Source organism: Schistocerca gregaria, chromosome 4, assembly GCF_023897955.1.
Source record: "Schistocerca gregaria isolate iqSchGreg1 chromosome 4, iqSchGreg1.2, whole genome shotgun sequence".
Taxonomy (NCBI): domain Eukaryota; kingdom Metazoa; phylum Arthropoda; class Insecta; order Orthoptera; family Acrididae; genus Schistocerca; species Schistocerca gregaria.
In genome coordinates this window covers 77,288,174-77,309,129 of record NC_064923.1, presented here as the reverse complement: position 1 = coordinate 77,309,129, position 20,956 = coordinate 77,288,174, and the positions used below count along the sequence as shown (strand labels likewise).

Below are 20,956 nucleotides of genomic sequence, written 5' to 3'. Positions count from 1 at the left end.
ACTGTGATGCGTCTGCCAGCAGTCACCAATTCGTCAACTCTCTGCACATTGTCTGTAGTGTGTGCAGTACGAGGCCTGCCGCTGCGAGGACAATCCTCAATATTGCCGTGCCCGCTTTCATCACGTAACCTGCTTGCCCACCGGCTAACTGTACTGCGATCGACAGCATCATCTCCTTACACCTTTTTCAACCTCTTGTGGATGTTTCCCACTGTCTCATTTTCACAGCACAGGAATTCTATCACAGGACGTCGCTTCTGATGAACGTCAAGTGTAGCAACCATCTCGAAGACATGCTGTGACGGCGCCACTCACGGGAACAGGTTGAACTAAGTTTGAAAATAAGCGGGAAGGATGTATCTACCCACTGTAAATCCTCAATATTGCCGTGCCCGCTTTCATCACGTAACCTGCTTGCCCACCGGCTAACTGTACTGCGATCGACAGCAGCATCTCCTTACACCTTTTTCAACCTCTTGTGGATGTTTCCCACTGTCTCATTTTCACAGCACAGGAATTCTATCACAGGACGTTGCTTCTGATGAACGTCAAGTGTAGCAACCACCTTGAAGACATGCTGTGACGGCGCCACTCACGGGATCAGGTTGAACTAAGTTTGAAAATAAGCGGGAAGGATGTATCTACCCACTGTAAAACTTTCACACATGCAGAATGAAAACTGTATTTTTACAAAAATAGTGTGCAATTCTTTTGGAGTGACCCTCGTATATTTCTGTATTTAAATACGCATGGCTATACCAGTTTCTTTGGCGCTTTGGCGTATTAATTCCGTAACATGATACGCAATTTTTGTTTTTGATGATGTAATGTACGCATAATCTAGGGCTTGATCCATATAAGAGCTGTTGGTAAAATATCGATATATATCGTAACTTTTCCCATAGCAAATCCATAGTTTTCGGCGATAAATTATAACACTTTGTACCGATATATCGACATCAATATGGCAATACTGAATGCCGATATTTTTATTTTATATTATGCTGTCTTTTTTTCAGATTCGTTAACTACTAGATCTCTGGCGTTGGCAGAAATGAAAAGGCAGAAAGTGGACATGAAGTGTTCCGAACAAATCCGGAAATCCGGTATGTGATGAAACCGAACGACGGACCCATCGGGCACTTTCTATTCTGCCACTTACATGCAGGTACCATTGTTGGCTAAGTGGTTATCGCCGAACGTGATCGTGCATCATTTTCCTTTCAGTTCTTACTCCATGGGGGATAAGCAGGCTGCTATCTTGTTGATATGCAGAATGTCTACTAATACAATCAGTACTTAAATATACAGCTGTAAGACCGGCAGTACATTTACAATGTAGAGCCGATAGTTTTGTAGACGAGTACGTCGATGTTTGATTGATCAATATAAGGGTGGAGAAAAACTGTGTCACGAATTTTTAACCCTGAACATAACAATGTTGTGTAGGTCGACGACGCACCATTTTCAGACTACGGAAACTTTGCGCCACGCGTTCCGTTTGGCCATGGGATTGCCATGTTGCCATTCGTCGGTTGGCAATTCGCACATACAAACGTCCCTCGCCCTATCGCTCCCCAAACGCGATAAACACACGTGTCGAATAGGTCTTGCGGTTTATCTCCGTCTCACGTCAGAGTCATTCACATGTAAGAAAGAGATATGGTTTTTGTTTATGGACTAGCCGAAGATAATGCGCTTGAAGCTCGACGGTTGTATGAGGAACGGAACCCAGCAATACGCCACCCACAATCGCAAAAGTTTATAGTATTTCACCGGCGACTTGGCGAAACAAACTTGTTAGCGGGATTTCATGGTCATGCCGAAACACCTCGAACACGACGGGATGCTGCATTTGAAGAGACTGTTCTCGAGCTCTTCGAGGAAGCAGCTACGACAAGTACTCGAGAGGTTGGACACGACTTGGGGGTCACTCATCGGTTAGTCTCGGAGGTTTTGAGGGATGACGGCCAGCACCCATTTAGTTTCCACCCTGTCCAAGACCTAAAATCCTGTGGCGGACTATGAACACAGGCTAGGGTTTTGCCGGTGGTTTCTGCGACGTGTTGCACGAGATCCCGACTTCCCCGCCATTGTGTTGTTTACCGACGCGTTCACCTACCATCGGGATGGCCTTTAAAAGACTGCAAACTTTCGCCACTGGACAATGTGAAATCCTCACGTCACGCACGCCCACAGACACCAGGAACGATTTCCTCTCAACATGTGGGCAGGCATTGTGGGCGACCATCTGACTGACCAGGTCCGTCTACCGCCTCGACTTTCTGGGAAAGTACCTCTACCTGGCCTGCTGGAAGATGTTTCCCTGGACATACTGCTACCCATGTGGTTGCAGCATGACGGGGCGCCCGCACATGTCAGTCGTGATGTGCGCGGATATTTAAATGAACTCTTCGGCGGCCGGATAATTGGCAGAGGTGCTCATAGGACATGGCCCCGTGATCACCAGACGTCACGCCACCGGACTTTTTCCTGTGGGGATTCTTCATTGTTCTAGTTCACCCAACCAGACGTGAACCCCGTAGAAATGAAGAGGAATTAATGGATCGCATTCAACATGCGGCCAATCACATCAGGGCAATGGCAGGTATGACATTTTCATTCTGCAGCGGAGTGTGCGCTGATATGAAACTTCCTGGCAGATTAAAACTGTGTGCTGGACCGACTCTCGAACTCGGGACCTTTGACACTCGCGGGCAAGTGCTGTACCATCTGAGCTACCCAAGCACGACTCATATCCCGTCCTCACAGCTTTACTTCTGCCAGTACCTCGTCTCCTATCTTCCAAACTTCACAGAAGCTGTCCTGCGAACCTTGCAGAACTAGCACTCCTGAGAGAAAGGATATAGCGGAGACATGGCTTAGCGACAGCCTCGGGGATGTTTCCAGAATGAGATTTTCACTCTGCAGCGGAGCGTGCGCTGATACGAAACTTCCTGGCAGATTAAAACTGTGTGCTGGACCGAGACTCGAACTAGGGACCTTTGCTTTTGGCGGGCAGGTGCTCTACCATCTGAGCTACCCAAGCACGACTCACGTCCAGTACTCACAGCTTTACTTCTGCCAGTATCTCGTCTCCTACCTTCCAAACTTCACAGAAGCTGTGCTGCGAACCTTGCAGAACTAGCACTCCTTAGAGAAAGGATATAGCGGAGACATGGCTTAGCGACAGCCTGGGGGATGTTTCCAGAATAAGATTTTCACTCTGCAGCGGAGTGTGCGCTGATACGAAACTTACTGGCAGATTAAAACTGTGTGCTGGACCGAGACTCGAACTCGGGACCTTTGCCTTTCGCGGGCAGGTGCTCTACCATCTGAGCTACCCAAGCACGACTCACGTCCAGTACTCACAGCTTTACTTCTGCCAGTATCTCGTCTCCTACCTTCCAAACTTTACAGAATCTCCCCTGCGAACCTTGCAGAACTAGCACTCCTGAAAGAAAGGATATATTCGAGACATGGCTTAGCAACAGCCTGGGTGATGTTTCCAGAATGAGATTTTCGCTCCACAGCAGAGTGTGTGCTGATATCTGGAAGGTATGAGACAAGATACTGGCAGAAGTAGAGGTGAGAGGACGGGGCGTGATTCGTGCTTTGGTAGGCCAGATGGTAGAGCACTTGCCCGCGAAATGCAAAGGTCCCGAGTTCGATTCTCGGTCCGGCACACAGTTTCTTCTGCCACTAAGCTTCAATGCTAGAAATTTTTGAAAAAGTTGGGCAAAACACCGGCGTTACCAAGCTTGTGTCGCGTCGCGGAGTCGCCAGTTCGAGCAGACGCTTTAAGTAAACAATGTCCTAGGTACAAAAACGGCGTTTTTCAGGGTTGGCACAATTTGTAAAAGCCTTTCTGTATGTCAAATCAAACAGCTGTTGACGGGTTTGTTCCCGGTAACTCTAATCATGAAACTACAATGGATGTGTAGTCTGAGCGTGCGGGCCGCTTTGGATGCAGTGCGATCTCCGGCAGGCAAAGCATTAGCGGTCATGCGTTGTCCAGAGCATCCGGTAATCCCGCGGCCAATCGGAGCACGTAACGTCAAGTTTCCGTAGTTTAAAAATGGTGCGTTGTCGACTTACACAACATTAGTAATTTTGGTTCCTACTGGCATTAACTATTCATGGTTACAATTCCGTGACAATTTTTCTCCACGCTGTGTATGGATACTTTTTTCGATTTATCGGTAGCGAAAAAAGACTTTTTTTTTAAAAATCGAAGTATCTTGAAACTTTTTTGTAGATTAAAACTGTGTGCCGGACCGAGACTCGAACTCGGGACCCTTGCCTTTCGCGGGCAAGTGCTCTACCAACTGAGCTACGCAAGGACGACTCACGCCTTGTCCTCACAGCTTTACTTCTGCCAGTACCTCGTCTCCTACCTTCCAAACTTTACAGAAGCTCTCCTGCGAGCCTTGCAGAATTAGCACTCTTGATAGGAAGACATGGCTTAGCTACAGCCTGGGGGGGGGGGGGGTTCCAGAATGAGATTTTAATCTGCCAGAAAGTTTCATATCAGCGCACAGTCCGCTGCAGAGTGAAAATCTCATTCTGGATCGAAGCATCTTATTATTAAAAGTTTCAAAAGTTCATATCGAGCACGCAGAAATAATGACTGCTGAAGTTAACCACTGCTATTTTATAACGTACCTTCTGATAGTGAATCCATATGTAGTTAGCAGGCAGCGCAGCGGAGCCGCTCTATTAGGTTGGTTCAAATGGCTCTGAGCACTATGGGACTTGACATCTCAGGGCACCAGTGTCGTAGAAGTTAGAACTACTTAAACCTAACTAACCTAAGGACATCAGACACACCCATGCCTGTGGCAGGATTCGAACCTGCGACCGTAGCGCTCGCGCGGTTCCAGACTGAAGCGCCTAGAACCGCTCGGCCACCAGCGGCCGGCGCTCTATTAGGCCGGCTGTAGGGGAAGCCAGGTCGGGGCTCGGGAAACCGGCGCTCATTCAGCTGGTCAGCTGGGCTGGCGGCTACTGGCGCCGTTTTAGGGGATTGACGCTCCCGCGAAATGGCAGCACATCCGCGAGGCAGCCGCCGTTTATACAGCGCGTCTCCCTACTGCCAGTAACGGTACTCATTGTGTGGGGGCGACCGGACGCCAGGGCTGTGAACAGCGAGCGACTCCGAGTGACGTGGCGCGGTGCGGCCGGCTCATAACGCGGGCAGTTCTTAACACCACCGTCAAGGGCCAACTTTGTAGTATGCCGACGCACTGCTGGTCGTGTGGAATCCTGGGGAGGAAGCCACACCGAGTACCGATTGGTTGGCGTTCCCCAGCTATAGGAACATTGTCTCACTGTCCGAAAGCGGTCGCGTAATTCCGCATATGAGAGCGCGCCCTTTTCAGACGGGGTGTAACACAACAATTCTGTGGACTACCAAAATTTTTGCTTGCAATTTTAATTTACGACGTACACTGGTGTACACAAATAAAGTACCAGACGGAAATTTTGCAAAGTTGCGTTTATTTCGCACCGAAGCGGTACAAAGAGATGATAGTACAATAGAAGCAACATACAGATTGCAGAACGTAAACTACTGCAGCATACGGTTGACAAAAATGTTCTTCAGTAATTAAAACGTCCGGGCTAAGAGGCCTTGGTCAAATAGTAGAAATACTTCTCCCTGACGTTTCGTTGCCAGGTGCGGGCAACATCATCTGCGATGAGTCGACGACTGGCTGCTAGGCCGTGGAGGTCCTGTTTATATAGAGCGCGTAGAGGGCGCCACCACTCGTCACGTGTTGTCGACAGTAAAATATCTCTGGCTGGCGTCATTACTCTCGATCGAAGGTAATCGATTGTCACATCTTTGGTACAAAGTCGATGGCCATATCTCATCTAACTTCAAGCCTTCTTCTTTCCTGTTAAAATTATTGTGGTGTTTAAAAATCTCTACAGCCTCTCGATACATACGTGCGTAATAATGCGATGTTTTAGGTAGCACGCTCCTCTCAGGCAGGCTGACGACTCGAGCAAGCGACCAAATGGTGTAAATTGTCCTGAAGATGACCTCATCGCGTGTTGAAACAGGTTGGCGGCAAAATAAATAATGCGATTGCGACTGTCATTTAGAATAATAGGATTCGAGGAGAGTGGTTGGTGAATGTTGACGTGATGGAGCCCGTCTCGCTAGGGCATCCCAGATATGCTGTGTGCGAATGAAATCGGGATATGGAGCAGGCCACGCCACGCGTGCAGTATCTCCCATGTCCCAGGAAACATCAGCCACCCGTGCGACAAGAGGTCGAGCATTATCATTCATCAATACGAAGTCTGAGCCCACAGCACCTCGCAATAACAACAGGTCAGGTCCCAAGATCTCGTCGTGACACCTGACAGCAGTTAAACCTTCCCGATTCACCCGTAAAATTTCATGAGGATGTGTTTGAGCCAGATCGCTGGTCGAACATCAGCGATCGGCTTGTTATCTTTGGCGCGTCCTCGGGCATGAGCATCTTTGCGTTTTCGGCGGGACGGCGAGAGGCAGTCGGCTTGGGGCGGCTGGTGAGACTGGCGGAGTTGTGGCTCGGCGTAAGCACACGTGTGACGTCTGTTACGCTGGGCTGTTAGATAATCGTGAAACTCCTGCGGCGGTTACTGGGTGCCTGGAAGGCATTTCACATAAACTGTGCCAAGCCTCGCAGGAGAGGGGAGTCCAGAGTTGGTGTTGGCCTAGATGTTTGTACAAATTGAGGTGCCTCTGTGAGGAGCACGGCGTGAGCCTGTCGGTTGCTTCGTCCTTCTGGCAGCCACCGCAAGCGGATGTTCGGCCGGAATGTCTGCAGTTTGTGGTGAGCATAGTGTGAACAAGTTCTCGTAGAATGTGCTCCCAGACTGACTCTTAGCCTGTGTTATTTGTGGGTGCCGACCCCTTGTCTGTAACTGCTTCCGGGTCTCCTGTAAGATTTCACAGAAAAACTGTGTTTTTGTAGCATTCTGTGTTTCTGGCTTAGTCTTCGCCTAGAAAGGGGAAAGATTTGTGCCTCAACTGAAAAGGAGGGGGGGGTTTCGATTGGACATCTTTCGGAATTCCTTAATGCTGTAATTTAAACATATAAAAAAATTGTTCTTTCAGAATAACCGCCTGTTTCTTTGGGACTCTGCAGTTCAAACAGGAGTAGCGTAATGTTAATGAGTATTTGTTACTCGTCAAATGAAGTGTATTTGATGTCTTGCAGTTTTCTGGGGCACCCAGCTGTGTTACTGAACTAATTTTGAAGAGTCCTGTCGGGTGAATGACTGCTCCCCACTTCAGTGTATTCTTTTGAGTAGTATTGTAAGGTTTTTTGGGTATTTGTCAGTGGGGTGTGTTGATTCAATCTTGTTTTTCTCCTTCCTTTGCATTACGGAGAATTGTTTAGTTTATCAGGTTATTGGCTTAACTCGCGCTTCAAGCACTTAATCAGCAGATATTGAATTTTTTTTTAAATTCCTGTTTAATGTCAGACAGATTCAAATGTAACTTCATTTATGTTATTTGAAATAAATGTGTTGGATTGACCTTAATGGATTATGTGCAATCGAAGTAAGGTACCCAGTCCTTCATTAGTGCTTAACAGTGGCGTGTAGTTCGGGTTGTGAGCCCGGTGTTCGGAAGCAGTGTTCGTGTGGTTAACACAATAACTGGCCACACCGTTAGTGTTAATCCTCGATATCGGCCTCTTTCCACAATGTTTGGGTCCCGAAATCGCGTTCCACGTTCCCTCCAGATGCGAATCCTCCGGGAATCACTCTCCAGACCAAATAGGGACACATGTATGAGAATAACATTGGCCCACTGTTCGACTGTCCAGGTTGATGACACCAATCAGACGTTCCCTTGTATGAAGAAGCGTCAGAGCTACACATACAGCAGGTTCCGGATAATAAAGGCCGCTCCGGCGAAGCCTTCTGTGCGCCACTTGCCTCGATACAACACCTCCTGTGGATGTTGTGAGATCAGATGCCTGTTGGTGTGCAGTGTTCTTACAGCCAAATCTGCTTCTGTTCGAAATTTGTGGTACGTGCTATGCGACCAAACTGCTGAGGCCATCGGTCCCTAGGCTTACACACTACTTAACCTAACTTAAACTAACGACAACACACACACCCATGCCCAAGGGAAGACTCGAGCCTCCTGTTGTCACACGTGGTTGGCCCTGCCCTGGTCTTCGGGAAGTCATGGGGCCACATGACTCTGCGACTCTCCTGCTTCCATCCTTCCTATGGCCCTCCACCGCAGAGAGTCAAAGATATAGTAGCAACAGCAATTGAGATATTCATACCTCATAAATTGGTAAGAGATGGAACGGATCCCCCGTGGTACACAAAAAAGGCCCGAACGTTGTTGCAGAGGCAACGGAAAAAGCATGCGAAGTTCAGAAGCACGCGAAATCCCGAAGATGGGCTAAAATTTACAGACGCGCGAAATTTGGCACGTACTTCGATGCGAGATGCCTTTAATAGGTTCCACAACGAAACATTGTCTCGAAATTTGGTAGAAAATCCGAAGAAATTCTGGTCGTATGTAAAGTACACAAGCGGCAAGACGCAGTCAATACCTTCGCTGCGCAGTGCCGATGGTACTGTTATCGACGACTGTGCCGCTAAAGCGGAGTTATTGAACGCAGTTTTCCGAAATTCCTTCACCAAGGAAGACGAATGGGATATTACAGAATTTGAAACACGAACATCTGCTTGCATGAGTTTCTTAGAAGTAGATACTTTAGGGGTTGCGAAGCAACTCAAATCGCTTGATACGGGTAAGTCTTCAGGTCCAGATTGTATACCGATTAGGTTCCTTTCAGATTACGCTGATACTATAGCTCCCTACTTAGCACTCATATACAACCGCTCGCTCACCGATAGATCTGTACCTACAGATTGGAAAATTGCGCAGGTCGCACCAGTGTTCAAGAAGGGTAGTAGGAGTAATCCATTTAACTACAGACCTGTATCATTGACGTCGGTTTGCAGTAGGGTTTTGGAGCATATACTTTATTCAAACATTATGAATCACCTCGAAGGGAACGATCTATTGACACGTAATCAGCATGGCTTCAGAAAACATCGCTCTTGTGCAACGCAGCTAGCTCTTTATTCGCACGAAGTAATGGCCGCTATCGACAGGGGATCTCAAGTTGATTCCGTATTTCTAGATTCCCGGAAAGCTTTTGACACCGTTCCTCACAAGCGACTTCTAATCAATCTGCGGAGCTATAGGGTATCGTCTCAGTTGTGCGACTGGATTCGTGATTTCCTGTCAGGAAGGTCGCAGTTCGTAGTAATAGACGGCAAATCATCGAGTAAGACTGAAGTGATATCAGGTGTTCCCCAGGGAAGCGTCCTGGGACCTCTACTGTTCCTGATCTATATAAATGACCTGGGTGACAATCTGAGCAGTTCTCTTAGACTGTTCGCAGATGATGCTGTAATTTACCGTCTAGTAAGGTCATCCGAAGACCAGTATCAGTTGCAAAGCGATTTAGAAAAGATTGCTGTATGGTGTGTCAGGTGGCAGTTGACGCTAAATAACGAAAAGTGTGAGATGATCCACATGAGTTCCAAAAGAAATCCGTTGGAATTCGATTACTCGATAAATAGTACAATTCTCAAGGCTGTCAATTCAACTAAGTACCTGGGTGTTACAATTACGAACAACTTCAGTTGGAAGGACCACATAGATAATATTGTTGGGAAGGCGAGCCAAAGGTTGCGTTTCATTGGCAGGACACTTAGAAGATGCAACAAGTCCACTAAAGAGACAGCTTACACTACACTCGTTCGTCCTCTGTTAGAATATTGCTGCGCGGTGTGGGATCCTTACCAGGTGGGATTGACGGAGGACATCGAAAGGGTGCAAGAAAGGGCAGCTCGTTTTGTATTGTCACGTTATAGGGGAGAGAGTGTGGCAGATATGATACACGAGTTGGGATGGAAGTCATTACAGCATAGACGTTTTTCGTCGCAGCGAGACCTTTTTACGAAATTTCAGTCACCAACTTTATCTTCCGAATGCGAAAATATTTTGTTGAGCCCAACCTACATAGGTAGGAATGATCATCAAAATAAAATAAGAGAAATCAGAGCTCGAACAGAAAGGTTTAGGTGTTCGTTTTTCCCGCTCGCTGTTCGGGAGTGGAATAGTAGAGAGATAGTATGATTGTGGTTCGATGAACCCTCTGCCAAGCACTTAAATGTGAATTGCAGAGTAGTCATGTAGATGTAGATGTAGATGCGTCTTCTCTGTGCCATACTGCACCGTCTGGGACCGTGTACACATCGATTATCGATGGGGGGCTACCCAGCAAACACTAGCCTGTCTGATCTGATAGGTGCATTGACGTAATCGTTGGTGTGGATGTCCGTAGACTGGAATGCCAACATCCGTGCAGAACACGATCGTACAAACACCCGTTGACGGTCTGTATAATTATATCACGAATTAGACAGAGGACGGGGAAAAAGCGGTTTGTTGCTTTACTGTTGGACACTAGCGTATTTTTATATGAATGAAATTTTCTAAAAAATCGTTCTAATATTTGTATTATGAAATGAAATGTTTCCTCTTTGAAGAGTTAAACAATGTTAGTTGTAAGTTAGCTGTAAATAGACGCGATGCAATATCGACAGACAATACAAAAAAAAAGGTTCAAATGGCTCTGAGCATTGTGGGACTCAACTGCTGTGGTCATTAGTCCTCTAGAACTTAGAACTACTTAAACCTAACTAACCTAAGGACATCACACACATCCATGCCCGGGGCAGGATTCGAATCTGCGACCGTAGCAGTCGCACGGTTCCGTACTGCGCGCCTAGTACCGCGAGACCACCGCGGCCGCCCAGACAATACAGTGAACTGGCAGTTGCATTATCGCTTTGCGCGCCAGCAGTTCAATGCAGTCCAAAGGAGGACGTAGAGGAGTGTTGAGAGGGACAGTCGAGACGAGTCACGCAGCGGCCGTGTTGTTGAGATATGGTCGAAACGCAGTGATGCTAAAGTGTCTAACGTAATCGCTGAGCGTGTAATTTGCTCTGGACGGGCGATGTATGTGGCGTTAAATGGGTCCAGTAAATTACCATCGTATGAGAGTATGAGGCGGTATACTCAGTGATAAAACAAAGCAGCAGGCTTTTACTAGAAATATTGACCCCTAGACAATGTCTCTAACAGTATATTTTAAATACGACAGTATGTCATCTTAGGCACTGTATAACATTAAAACACTTGATAATGACAACTTAAAACCGAAATCATGATCGTGTAAATGTAACGCTGCAAATCAATTAACAGTCTGATGGCGCTACTTCTTCAGAGTCTCAGATATGTGCTCCACAGACTAAACGCAGTACCACTTGAGAAACACCACTACAATAAGGACCTAGGCACAACAATTCAAATAGCAACAGTTATTCAAAATGGGCAGAGAGTCCTAAAAACTTATGATTTTGAATTTTTAATAGCTATGAAAATACTTGTAAGAGTTAAAACGAAAAACATGGGGTGCACGCAATACATAATTGATGCATGGATAATTCAATTCCTTGTTATTAAGTATCGCATTCACAGCAAGATTTCTGTTTTAAATCTTACAGGTATATTCATGTTTCTAAATATCCATAGCTTCCGGTTTTTAGGACTATCTATAGGGGTTTTTGGGATCTGTATGGGGCTAGGAGAAATCAATTTATACTTTCTAGCCTGATTAAAAAGGTGGTATATTAAAAATTGGTTTTTATTTAATTAATCATTTTATATTTTTTAACCTGGTTTATGTGAAATTATTCAATAGATTTGAAATTTTGATGATTACAACAGAGATAGGTGGTAAAATTCAGGTTTATTTCTGTTTTACTACTCTACGTCCTATAGAGAAACAGTCATGGAGATCAACTCCATCTATTAAGGATAAAATTCGCTAATACTATTAGTAAATTGAAGCATGAGAACTGTCCACTGTCCTATCAAACAGAATTGTAAGAAAATCACATCATTATAGTGACTGCTGAAGATACTTTACACTAATGCGAAACGCATCTGGTCTTAGCAAGACATAACAGACACTATAGACATACAGACACTGTATTAATCTACACAACTTGTAATGTTAGGCTATTCCGGTACGTCATCGGATAACTAATGAGGGGGTAATGAACTGAATTAATGACAAAATGTTCTCGCGGTACATATTAACTCCATGAAGGGGTAGCTTCACAGCAGACGTCCTGAGGCATAAAGGCGTGGTTAATTTCATAGTGGTGGGAAGTGTGTCGAGGGGGAGGGGGTGAAACTTAGAATCCACCACTTGACTGGGATAAGCACGATGAAACAGATGTACACTACTGGCCACTAAAATTGATACAGCACGAAGATGACGTGCTACAGACGCGAAAATTAACCGACAGGAAGAAGGTGCTGTGATATGCAAATGATTAGCTTTTCAGAGCATTCACACAAGGTTGGCGCCTACAATGTGCTGACTTGGGGAAAGTTTCCAACCGATTTCTCATACACAAACAACAGTTGACCGGCATTGCCTGGTGATATGTTGTTGTGATGCCTCTTGTAAGGAGGAGAAATGCGTACCATCACGTTTCCGATTTTCATAAAGGTCGGATTGTCGCCTACCGCGATTGCGGTTTATCGTATCGCGACATTGCTGCTCGCGTTAGTCGAGATAGAATGACTGTTAGCAGAATATGGAATCGGTGGGTTCAGGAGAGTAATACGGAACGCCGTGCTGGATCCCAACGGCCTCGTATCACTAGCAGTCGAGATGACAGGCATCTTAGGATCGTGCAGCCACGTCTCGACCCCTGAGTCAACAGATGGGGACGTTTGCAAGACGACAACCATCTGCACGAACAGTTCGACGACGTTTGCAGCAGCATGGACTATCAGCTCGGAGACCGTGGCTGTGGTTACCCTTGACGCTGCATCACAGACAGGAGCGCCTGCGATGGTGGACCCAACGACGAACCTGGGTGCACGAATGGCAAAGCATCATTTTTTCGGATGAATCCAGGTTCTGTTTACTGCATCATGATGGTCGCATCCGTGTTTGCCGACATCGCAGTGAACGCACATTGGAAACGTGTATTCGTCATCGCCATACTGGCGTATCACCCAGCGTGCTGGTATGGCGTGCCATTGGTTACACGTCTCGGTCACCTCTTGTTCGCATTGACGGCACTTTGAACAGTGGACGTTATATTTCAGATATATTAAGACCCGTGGCTCTACCCTTCATTCGATCCCTGCGAAACCCTACATTTCAGCAGGATACACGCCATCCAAGCTCTGCTTGACTCAATGCCCAGACGTATCAAGGCCGTTATTACAGGCCTGAGGTGGTTGTTCTGGGTAGTGATTTCTCAGGATCTATGCACCCAAATTGCGTGATAATGTAACCACATGTCAGTTCTAGTATAATATATTTGTCCAATGAATACTCGTTTATTATCTGCATTTCTTCTTGGTGTAGCAATTTTCATGGTCAGAAGTGTATGTTTTAGTAGGCGTGCAGAGGTGATGAGCGTCGTGAAGGACAGGCTGCGTTACAGCAGTCTTGGGTTACAGCATAGCGAGTCACGTCTGGTGCTGCACCGTGTCAGGCAGCAGTATGCATGCCGGTGTTAGAAGACCGATCGCGCGTATGCTACTGGAATGAATGTCAAAAATTTACTGCCTGTGATAAGAGCGGCTGAAGTGGACGCTTTAAGGCTACCGAGTGTGCGAGAAAGGTCACCGCTGCACAACCTGTGCACTCGAATGCGGTTCCGTCCCCCTTTTTGTCGCTCTGGTCTGCTGCCTCCGCGTTCTCTTCGATTTAAAAATACGTGTAAGTGGGTCACGCTAAACTAGGCCTTCGGCCAAAAAATAGTGGACAAAGGAGCGATGTACTGCTTTGGGTTAATGACTGTCATCATCCACAAGATCTTATTTCAGTTCAAAGACCGGTAGCAAGCACTCGATCCGTGATGTAAATGCGACTGCTCCCGACTGAAAGTTATTCATTCCCTTTAACCTAATCTTTCGTTTACTAAAATTTGATTCTTGTTGAACATAACAGACACTTTGGGCTGCAGCATAAATGTTGGTGAAATTATCCGTTTCTCTTCATACTAAGTATTTTACTTTCATTAGCTCAATGTCATCGTATAATTAAAATTTCACTTTTGGGTTCTTTCTTTAGAAATTGTAGCTCATATTGCTACTGTTTATTGAAAGCAAGAAACACGTTTTATTCGTAGTGAGGAAACAGGATTTGTGGGGAATAACTACCTTAACCCCATCATACAACACCACTGCTCTATTTGCTTTTTGAGACTTTTTAAAAATAGCCTTTTGAAACAATTGAGCTATCTCAATCGGAACAGGGCGTAAAAATACCTCGATTAAGAGAACTAGTTTCACGTAACAAAGTTTTAAGAATATCTTCTTCATAGAGGGTACCACAGCCAAATATTCATTGAATGAATGTGGCCTTTTTTCTACCGGGTGGTTATAATTAAACTTACCCTATTTAACACGTTATAACACGGAGACTAATAACCATACGAGTACCAAACTTGGTTTCATTAACGTCCAGAGTATGGGGTGCACGAATTCCATGCCACAGAGCGCCACCGTCCAGTTCCAACTATGGCCAATAGGTGTCGTCATCAGTCATCGCGTTTCACAGTGCCACACACCTGACCGGTGGCAGTGCATTTGTTGACGTGTCAACATGAGCCTGGACAAGAGGAGCAGGGCATTACTGGTGAAGCTCTAATATAAAAACAACAGTTATGCTGCAGTTGCACTTCTAGAATATATCCGGCTACAAGGATTACGGTAGGGTCCTCTTCTTCCACATGCTGTACGCAGCATGATGAAGAAGCTCGAATCAACTGAAGAACTGGGCGTCGCTCCGGGGAGATGCTGACGACTGGTTGCACCACAGGTGGTTGAGGAAATAGCTGTTGCTATGGCAACAACGCTGCGTGCAAATCCCGACCGTCAGACTGTACGCGTGCTGTGTCACGACAGTTGAACGTCCTGCGGTGGTGGTGTTGACTTCGCTCTCCACTTTTTCGCAAGGATTGAAGTTGACGAAGGCTGGCCCTGGACCATCCTATGGACAAACGAAGCTCATTTTTCTCTGACGGGTGAAGTGAACACACAGTACGGGAATCTTCACCTCCAGTCACTGTGAATGAAGTTCCTCTGTGTGGCGTATGTGTCACCGTATCGTGAGGCTTCACGGCTACGTTCATTGGTCCATTCTTTTTTGGACATATTGGCGCTCAAGGACCAAAGACGGGCAGTGTGACTGTCCAGCGTTACTGCGATAAGTTTCGCCACCATGTTGTACCCGCCAAACAGGAGAGAGACGAATTGTACTCAACAATTTTCACGCAGGATGGGGCGCCACAGCACATCGCTTGTGAGACTCACCTGCTCCTCCGAAACGCATTTGGGAACGATCAAGTTATCAGCTGATCGTTTCCAAATGCTTGGCCAGCACAATCACCTGGTCACACTCCCTGTGATTCCTGGTTGTGGGGCTACCTGAAGGACAGGGTTTACCAGTGAAACATTCACACACGCGCTGATCTGAAGTGCAGCACATCAGGATAGTTATCTACATCTACATTTACATCTACATGGATACTCTGCAAATCACAGTCAAGTGCCTGGCAGACGGTTCATCGAACCGCCTTCACAATTCTCTATTATTTTAATCTCGTATAGCGTGCGGAAAGAATGAACACCTATATCTTTCCGTACGAGCTCTGATTTCCCTTATTTTATCGTCGTGATCGTTCCTCCCTTTGTAGATCGGTGTCAACAAAGTAATTTCGCATTCGGAGGAGAAAGTTGGTGATTGCAATTTCGTGAGAAGATTCCGTCGCAAAGATAAACGCCTTTCTTTTAATGATTTCCAGCCTAAATCCTGTATCATTTCTGTGACACTCTCTCCCAAATTTCGCTATAATACAAAACGTGCTGCCCTTCTTTGAACTTTTTCGATGTACTCCGTCAGTCCTATCTGGTAAGAATTCCACACCGCACAGCAGTATTCTAAAAGAGGACGGACAAGCGTAGTGAACGTCTGTTACATTTTCTAAGTGTTGGCCGTAATATTGATGGTTTATTGATGGCAAAATCGATTTTCAATCACATAGTGATCATCTTCAGTCGATTTTGCTATCAATAAACCATCAATATTACGGCCAGCGTTGACCTTCCTTTTAATTTAACATACACTCCTGGAAATGGAAAAAAAGAACACATTGACACCGGTGTGTCAGACCCACCATACTTGCTCCGGACACTGGGAGAGGGCTGTACAAGCAATGATCACACGCACGGCACAGCGGACACACCAGGAACCGCGGTGTTGGCCGTCGAATGGCGCTAGCTGCGCAGCATTTGTGCACCGCCGCCATCAGTGTCAGCCAGTTTGTCGTGGCATACGGAGCTCCATCGCAGTCTTTAATACTGGTAGCATGCCGCGCGACAGCGTGGACGTGAACCGTATGTGCAGTTGACGGACTTTGAGAGAGGGCGTATAGTGGGCATGCGGGAGGCCGGGTGGACGTACCGCCGAATTGCTCAACACGTGGGGCGTGAGGTCTCCACAGTACATCTACGTTGTCGCCAGTGGTCGGCGGAAGGTGCACGTGCCCGTCGACCTGGGACCGGACCGCAGCGACGCACGGATGCACGCCAAGACCGTAGGATCCTACGCAGTGCCGTAGGGGACCGCACCGCCACTTCCCAGCAAATTGCTCCTGGGGTATCGGCGAGGACCATTCGCAACCGTCTCCAAGAAGCTGGGCTACGGTCCCGCACACCGTTAGGCCGTCTTCCGCTGAGGCCCCAACATCGTGCAGCCCGCCTCCAGTGGTGTCGCGACAGGCGTGAATGGAGGGACGAATGGAGACGTGTCGTCTTCAGCGATGAGAGTCGCTTCTGCCTTGGTGCCAATGATGGTCGTATGCGTGTTTGGCGCCGTGCAGGTGAGCGCCACAATCAGAACTGCATACGACCGAGGCACACAGGGCCAACACCCGGCATCATGGTGTGGGGAGCGATCTCCTACACTGGCCGTACACCTCTGGTGATCGTCGAGGGGACACTGAATAGTGCACGGTACATCCAAACCGTCATCGAACCCATCGTTCTACCATTCCTAGACCGGCAAGGGAACTTGCTGTTCCAACAGGACAATGCACGTCCGCATGTATCCCGTGCCACCCAACGTGCTCTAGAAGCTGTAAGTCAACTACCCTGGCCAGCAAGATCTCCGGATCTGTCCCCCATTGAGCATGTTTGGGACTGGATGAAGCGTCGTCTCACGCGGTCTGCACGTCCAGCACGAACGCTAGTCCAACTGAGGCGCCAGGTGGAAATGGCATGGCAAGCCGTTCCACAGGACTACATCCAGCATCTCTACGATCGTCTCCATGGGAGAATAGCAGCCCGCATTGCTGCGAAAGGTGGATATACACTGTACTTGTGCCGACATTGTGCATGCTCTGTTGCCTGTGTCTATGTGCCTGTGGTTCTGTCAATGTGATCATGTGATGTATCTGACCCCAGGAATGTGTCAATAAAGTTTCCCCTTCCTGGGACAATGAATTCACGGTGTTCTTATTTCAATTTCCTGGAGTATATATAGTCGTTGTGCACACACCTCTCCATGGAGTCGCCAATCGATTTTCTAAGTGTCCTGCCAATAAAACGCAATCTTTGGTTAGCCTTCCCCACAACATTTTCTGTGTGTTCTCCCAAATTTAAGTTGTTCCTAATTACCTGGGTATTTAGTTCAAGTTGCGGCTTTCAGATTAGACTGATTAATCGTGTAACGGAAGTTTAACGAGTTCCTTTTTGCACTCATGTGCATGACCTCACACTTTTCGTTATTTAGGGTCAACTGCGAGGTTTCGCACCATTCAGATATTTTTACTAAATCGTTTTGCACTTTTTTTTGATCTTCTGATGACTTTATTAATAGATAAACGACAGCGTCATCTGGAAACAACCGAAGACGGCTGCTCAGATTGTCTCACAAATCGTTTATATAGATAAGGCCTGTAACACTACCTTGGGGAACGCCAGAAATCACTTCTGTTTTACTCGATGACTTTCCGTCAATTACTACGAACTGTGACCTCTCTGACAGAAATCGCAAAACCAGTCACATAACTGAGACGATATTCCATAAGCACGCAATTTCACTACGAGCTGCGTTTGTGGTACTGTATTAAAAGCCTTCCGGAAATCCAGGAATACGGAATCGATCTGAAATCCCTTGTCAATAGCACTCAACACTTCATGTGAATAAAGAGCTAGTTGTGTTTCACAGGAACGATGTTTTCTAAACCCGTGTTGACTGTGTGTCAATAGACCGTTTCCTTCGAGGTAATTCATAATGTTCGAACACAATATATGTTCTAAAATCCTGCTGCATATCGACGTTAACGATATGGGTCTGTCATTTGGTTGATTACTCCTACTCCCTTTCTTGGACATTGGTGTGACCTGTGCAACTTTCCAGTCTTTGGGTTGCGATCTTTCGTCGAGCGAACGGTTGTATATGATGGTCAAGTATGGAGCTACTGCATCAGCATACTCCGAAAGGAACCTAATTGGTATACAGTCTGGACCAGAAGACTTGCTTTTATTGAGTCATTTAAGTCGCTCCACTGCGCCGAGGATATTTACTTCTACGTTACTCATGTTGGCAGCTGTTCTCGATTCGAATTCTGGAATATTTACTTTGTCTTCTTTTGTGAATGTATTTCGGAAGGCTGTGTTTAGTAACTCTGCTTTGGCAGCACTGTCTTCGATAGTATCTCTATTGCTATCGCGCAGAGAAGGCATTGACTGTTTCTTGCCGCTATCACACTTCACATACGACCAGAATCTCTTTGGATTTTGTGCGAGGTTTCGAGACAAAGTTTCGTTGTGGAAACCTTTATAGGCGTCTCGCATTGTAGTCCGCGCTAAATTTCGAGTTTCTGTAAAATATCGCCAATCTTTGGGATTTTACGTCTGTAGCCAGCATACCTACGGACATGCTTCGTTCTGCTGTGGAGAATGCAGTCCTGCTCTTTCAGGCTCTTCCGGACACAAATGGTCGCCATATTGAGTCCCTTTTGTAGCAATAATGGTACCGGTATGTAGTGAAATGACGTGGCATAGCAGCAAATTGAAAGTATTCCAACTGAATTGATTCTGCATTATTTCTCTTGCTTATGTCGTTGATATTAATGTTACCAAGTACGCTCCTCGTACGGTGTTATAACGTGTTGGATAGGGAGTTTAATTATGACTGTGGATCAAATGAAAACCTTAAATATTTTTTTAAATATTACTTATTGTGCAGAAGTGGTACAAAGCTCTATCACTTTTCAACGTAATCTGCCCCACGCTCAATGCACGTCCTTCAGCGCTTACAAAGTGCATACATTCCTTTAGAAAGAAATTCTTTTAGTAGTCCGCGCAACCACTCATGCAGCGCATGGCGTACCTCTTCATCAGAACGGACCTTCTTTCCTCCCATTACGTCTTTGAGTGATCCAAACATACATAAATCACTTGGGGTATGGTCTGGTGAGTATGGTGGGTGAAGAAGACACTCAAAATGCACGTCTGTGATTTTTGTACGGGCAGTGTGGGGCCTTGCATTGTCATGTTGCAAAAGGACACCTGCTGACAGCAATCCACGTCACTTTGATTTGATTGCAGGCCGCAGATGATTTTTTAGGAGATCTGTGTATGATGCACTGGTGACAGTGGTCCCTCTAGGCATACAATGCTCCAAAATGACGCCTTTTTCGTCCCAAAAGAGAGTCAGCATAACCTTCCCTGCTGATGGTGTTGTTCGAAACTTGTTTGGTTTTGGTGATGAGGAATGGCGCCATTCTTTGCTCGCTCTCTTAGTTTCCGGTTGGTGGAAGTGAACCCAGGTTTCGCCCCAGTAACGATTCTTACAAGGAAGCAAGTCCAGTGACCTTCCCTACGCAAAAAGCGAAAAACAGAACGCTGTTCTTCCCTGGTGCAAGTTGCAAGTGAGGCGGCCGTCTTTATACTGACGGTATGTGTGCTTCTGCACTATGCTGCCACCTACAGGCCATTCTGCACGCTGTTTGTAGCACGCTTACCAACTTACACGATAACGGCGCGAAATTTCGATTTGTTATTATAAATTTAAGGTTTTCATTTGACTCACCCTAGTACAATCACACGGTATGTACGCAGTTATTTTTTTTAATTTCTCTTTGTTTCCACAATCGGCTTCGGCTTATGAAGCATTTTATATCGATTATCTTTAAATTAGGCAAATGTCTAAATTGGCAGCGTCTTCACAGTCTCTGTCTCCATTCGTATTAATTTACAAAATGCAACTGAACTTGATGGTTTGACAGTTTTGACGCTTGGTTAGTGCATATAAGGCAGGAAATGTGCGAAGAAATGTTGCCTTTAACACTATAACATAAGCAGCTGCATTTGGATTGCAGTGCACCAACCCGTTCTGACCAACGTAGCTGGGTGTGGCGGCAACCTGGAGATCGGTGCCATCCGTCCAACGTTTTGGAAAGGTACAGCGGTGTTCCTGCTGGCTTCGTAGTGTGGGGTGCCATCAGGTATGACTCGTGATTGGGGGAACGTTGGCGGCCCTGCCGTACGTCACGGGCATGGTGCTTCTTCAGGTGTCGCCTCTCATGCGTCAGTAACGTGGCGCCATCGTTCAACAGGACAACGCTCGTCCAGACACGGCACGTATGTCTGTGAACTGCTGAGATACCTCCGTAGCCTGCAAGACCCCAGATCTGTCACCGATAGAACCAGTGTGGCGCCAGGTCGGACGTCAACTCCATCGCAGTACCAGCGTCCAAGATGTCAAGGACCAGCTGGAAAAGTTGTGTACGGCAACGTCCCAGGAGA

At 46.6% G+C, this 20,956-nt stretch overlaps 1 protein-coding gene across 4 annotated transcripts in view; it reads left to right on the top strand.

Annotated features, from left to right (window-relative positions):
- Nucleotides 1-20,956, top strand: part of LOC126267365 (la-related protein Larp4B-like) — a 759,608-nt gene that overhangs the window by 334,646 nt on the left and 404,006 nt on the right. Inside the window, exon 1 of one of the 4 annotated variants that reach the window (XM_049972528.1) lies at nt 1,020-1,168. The exons of 2 other annotated variants lie outside the window; for them this stretch is intronic. In XM_049972528.1, the coding sequence (XP_049828485.1) occupies nt 1,163-1,168 (6 nt within the window). In that variant the 5' untranslated portion in view covers nt 1,020-1,162. Of the gene's footprint in view, nt 1-1,019; nt 1,169-20,956 lie in introns of those variants that run through there. One more of the 4 variants, XM_049972512.1, reaches the window with a different exon arrangement.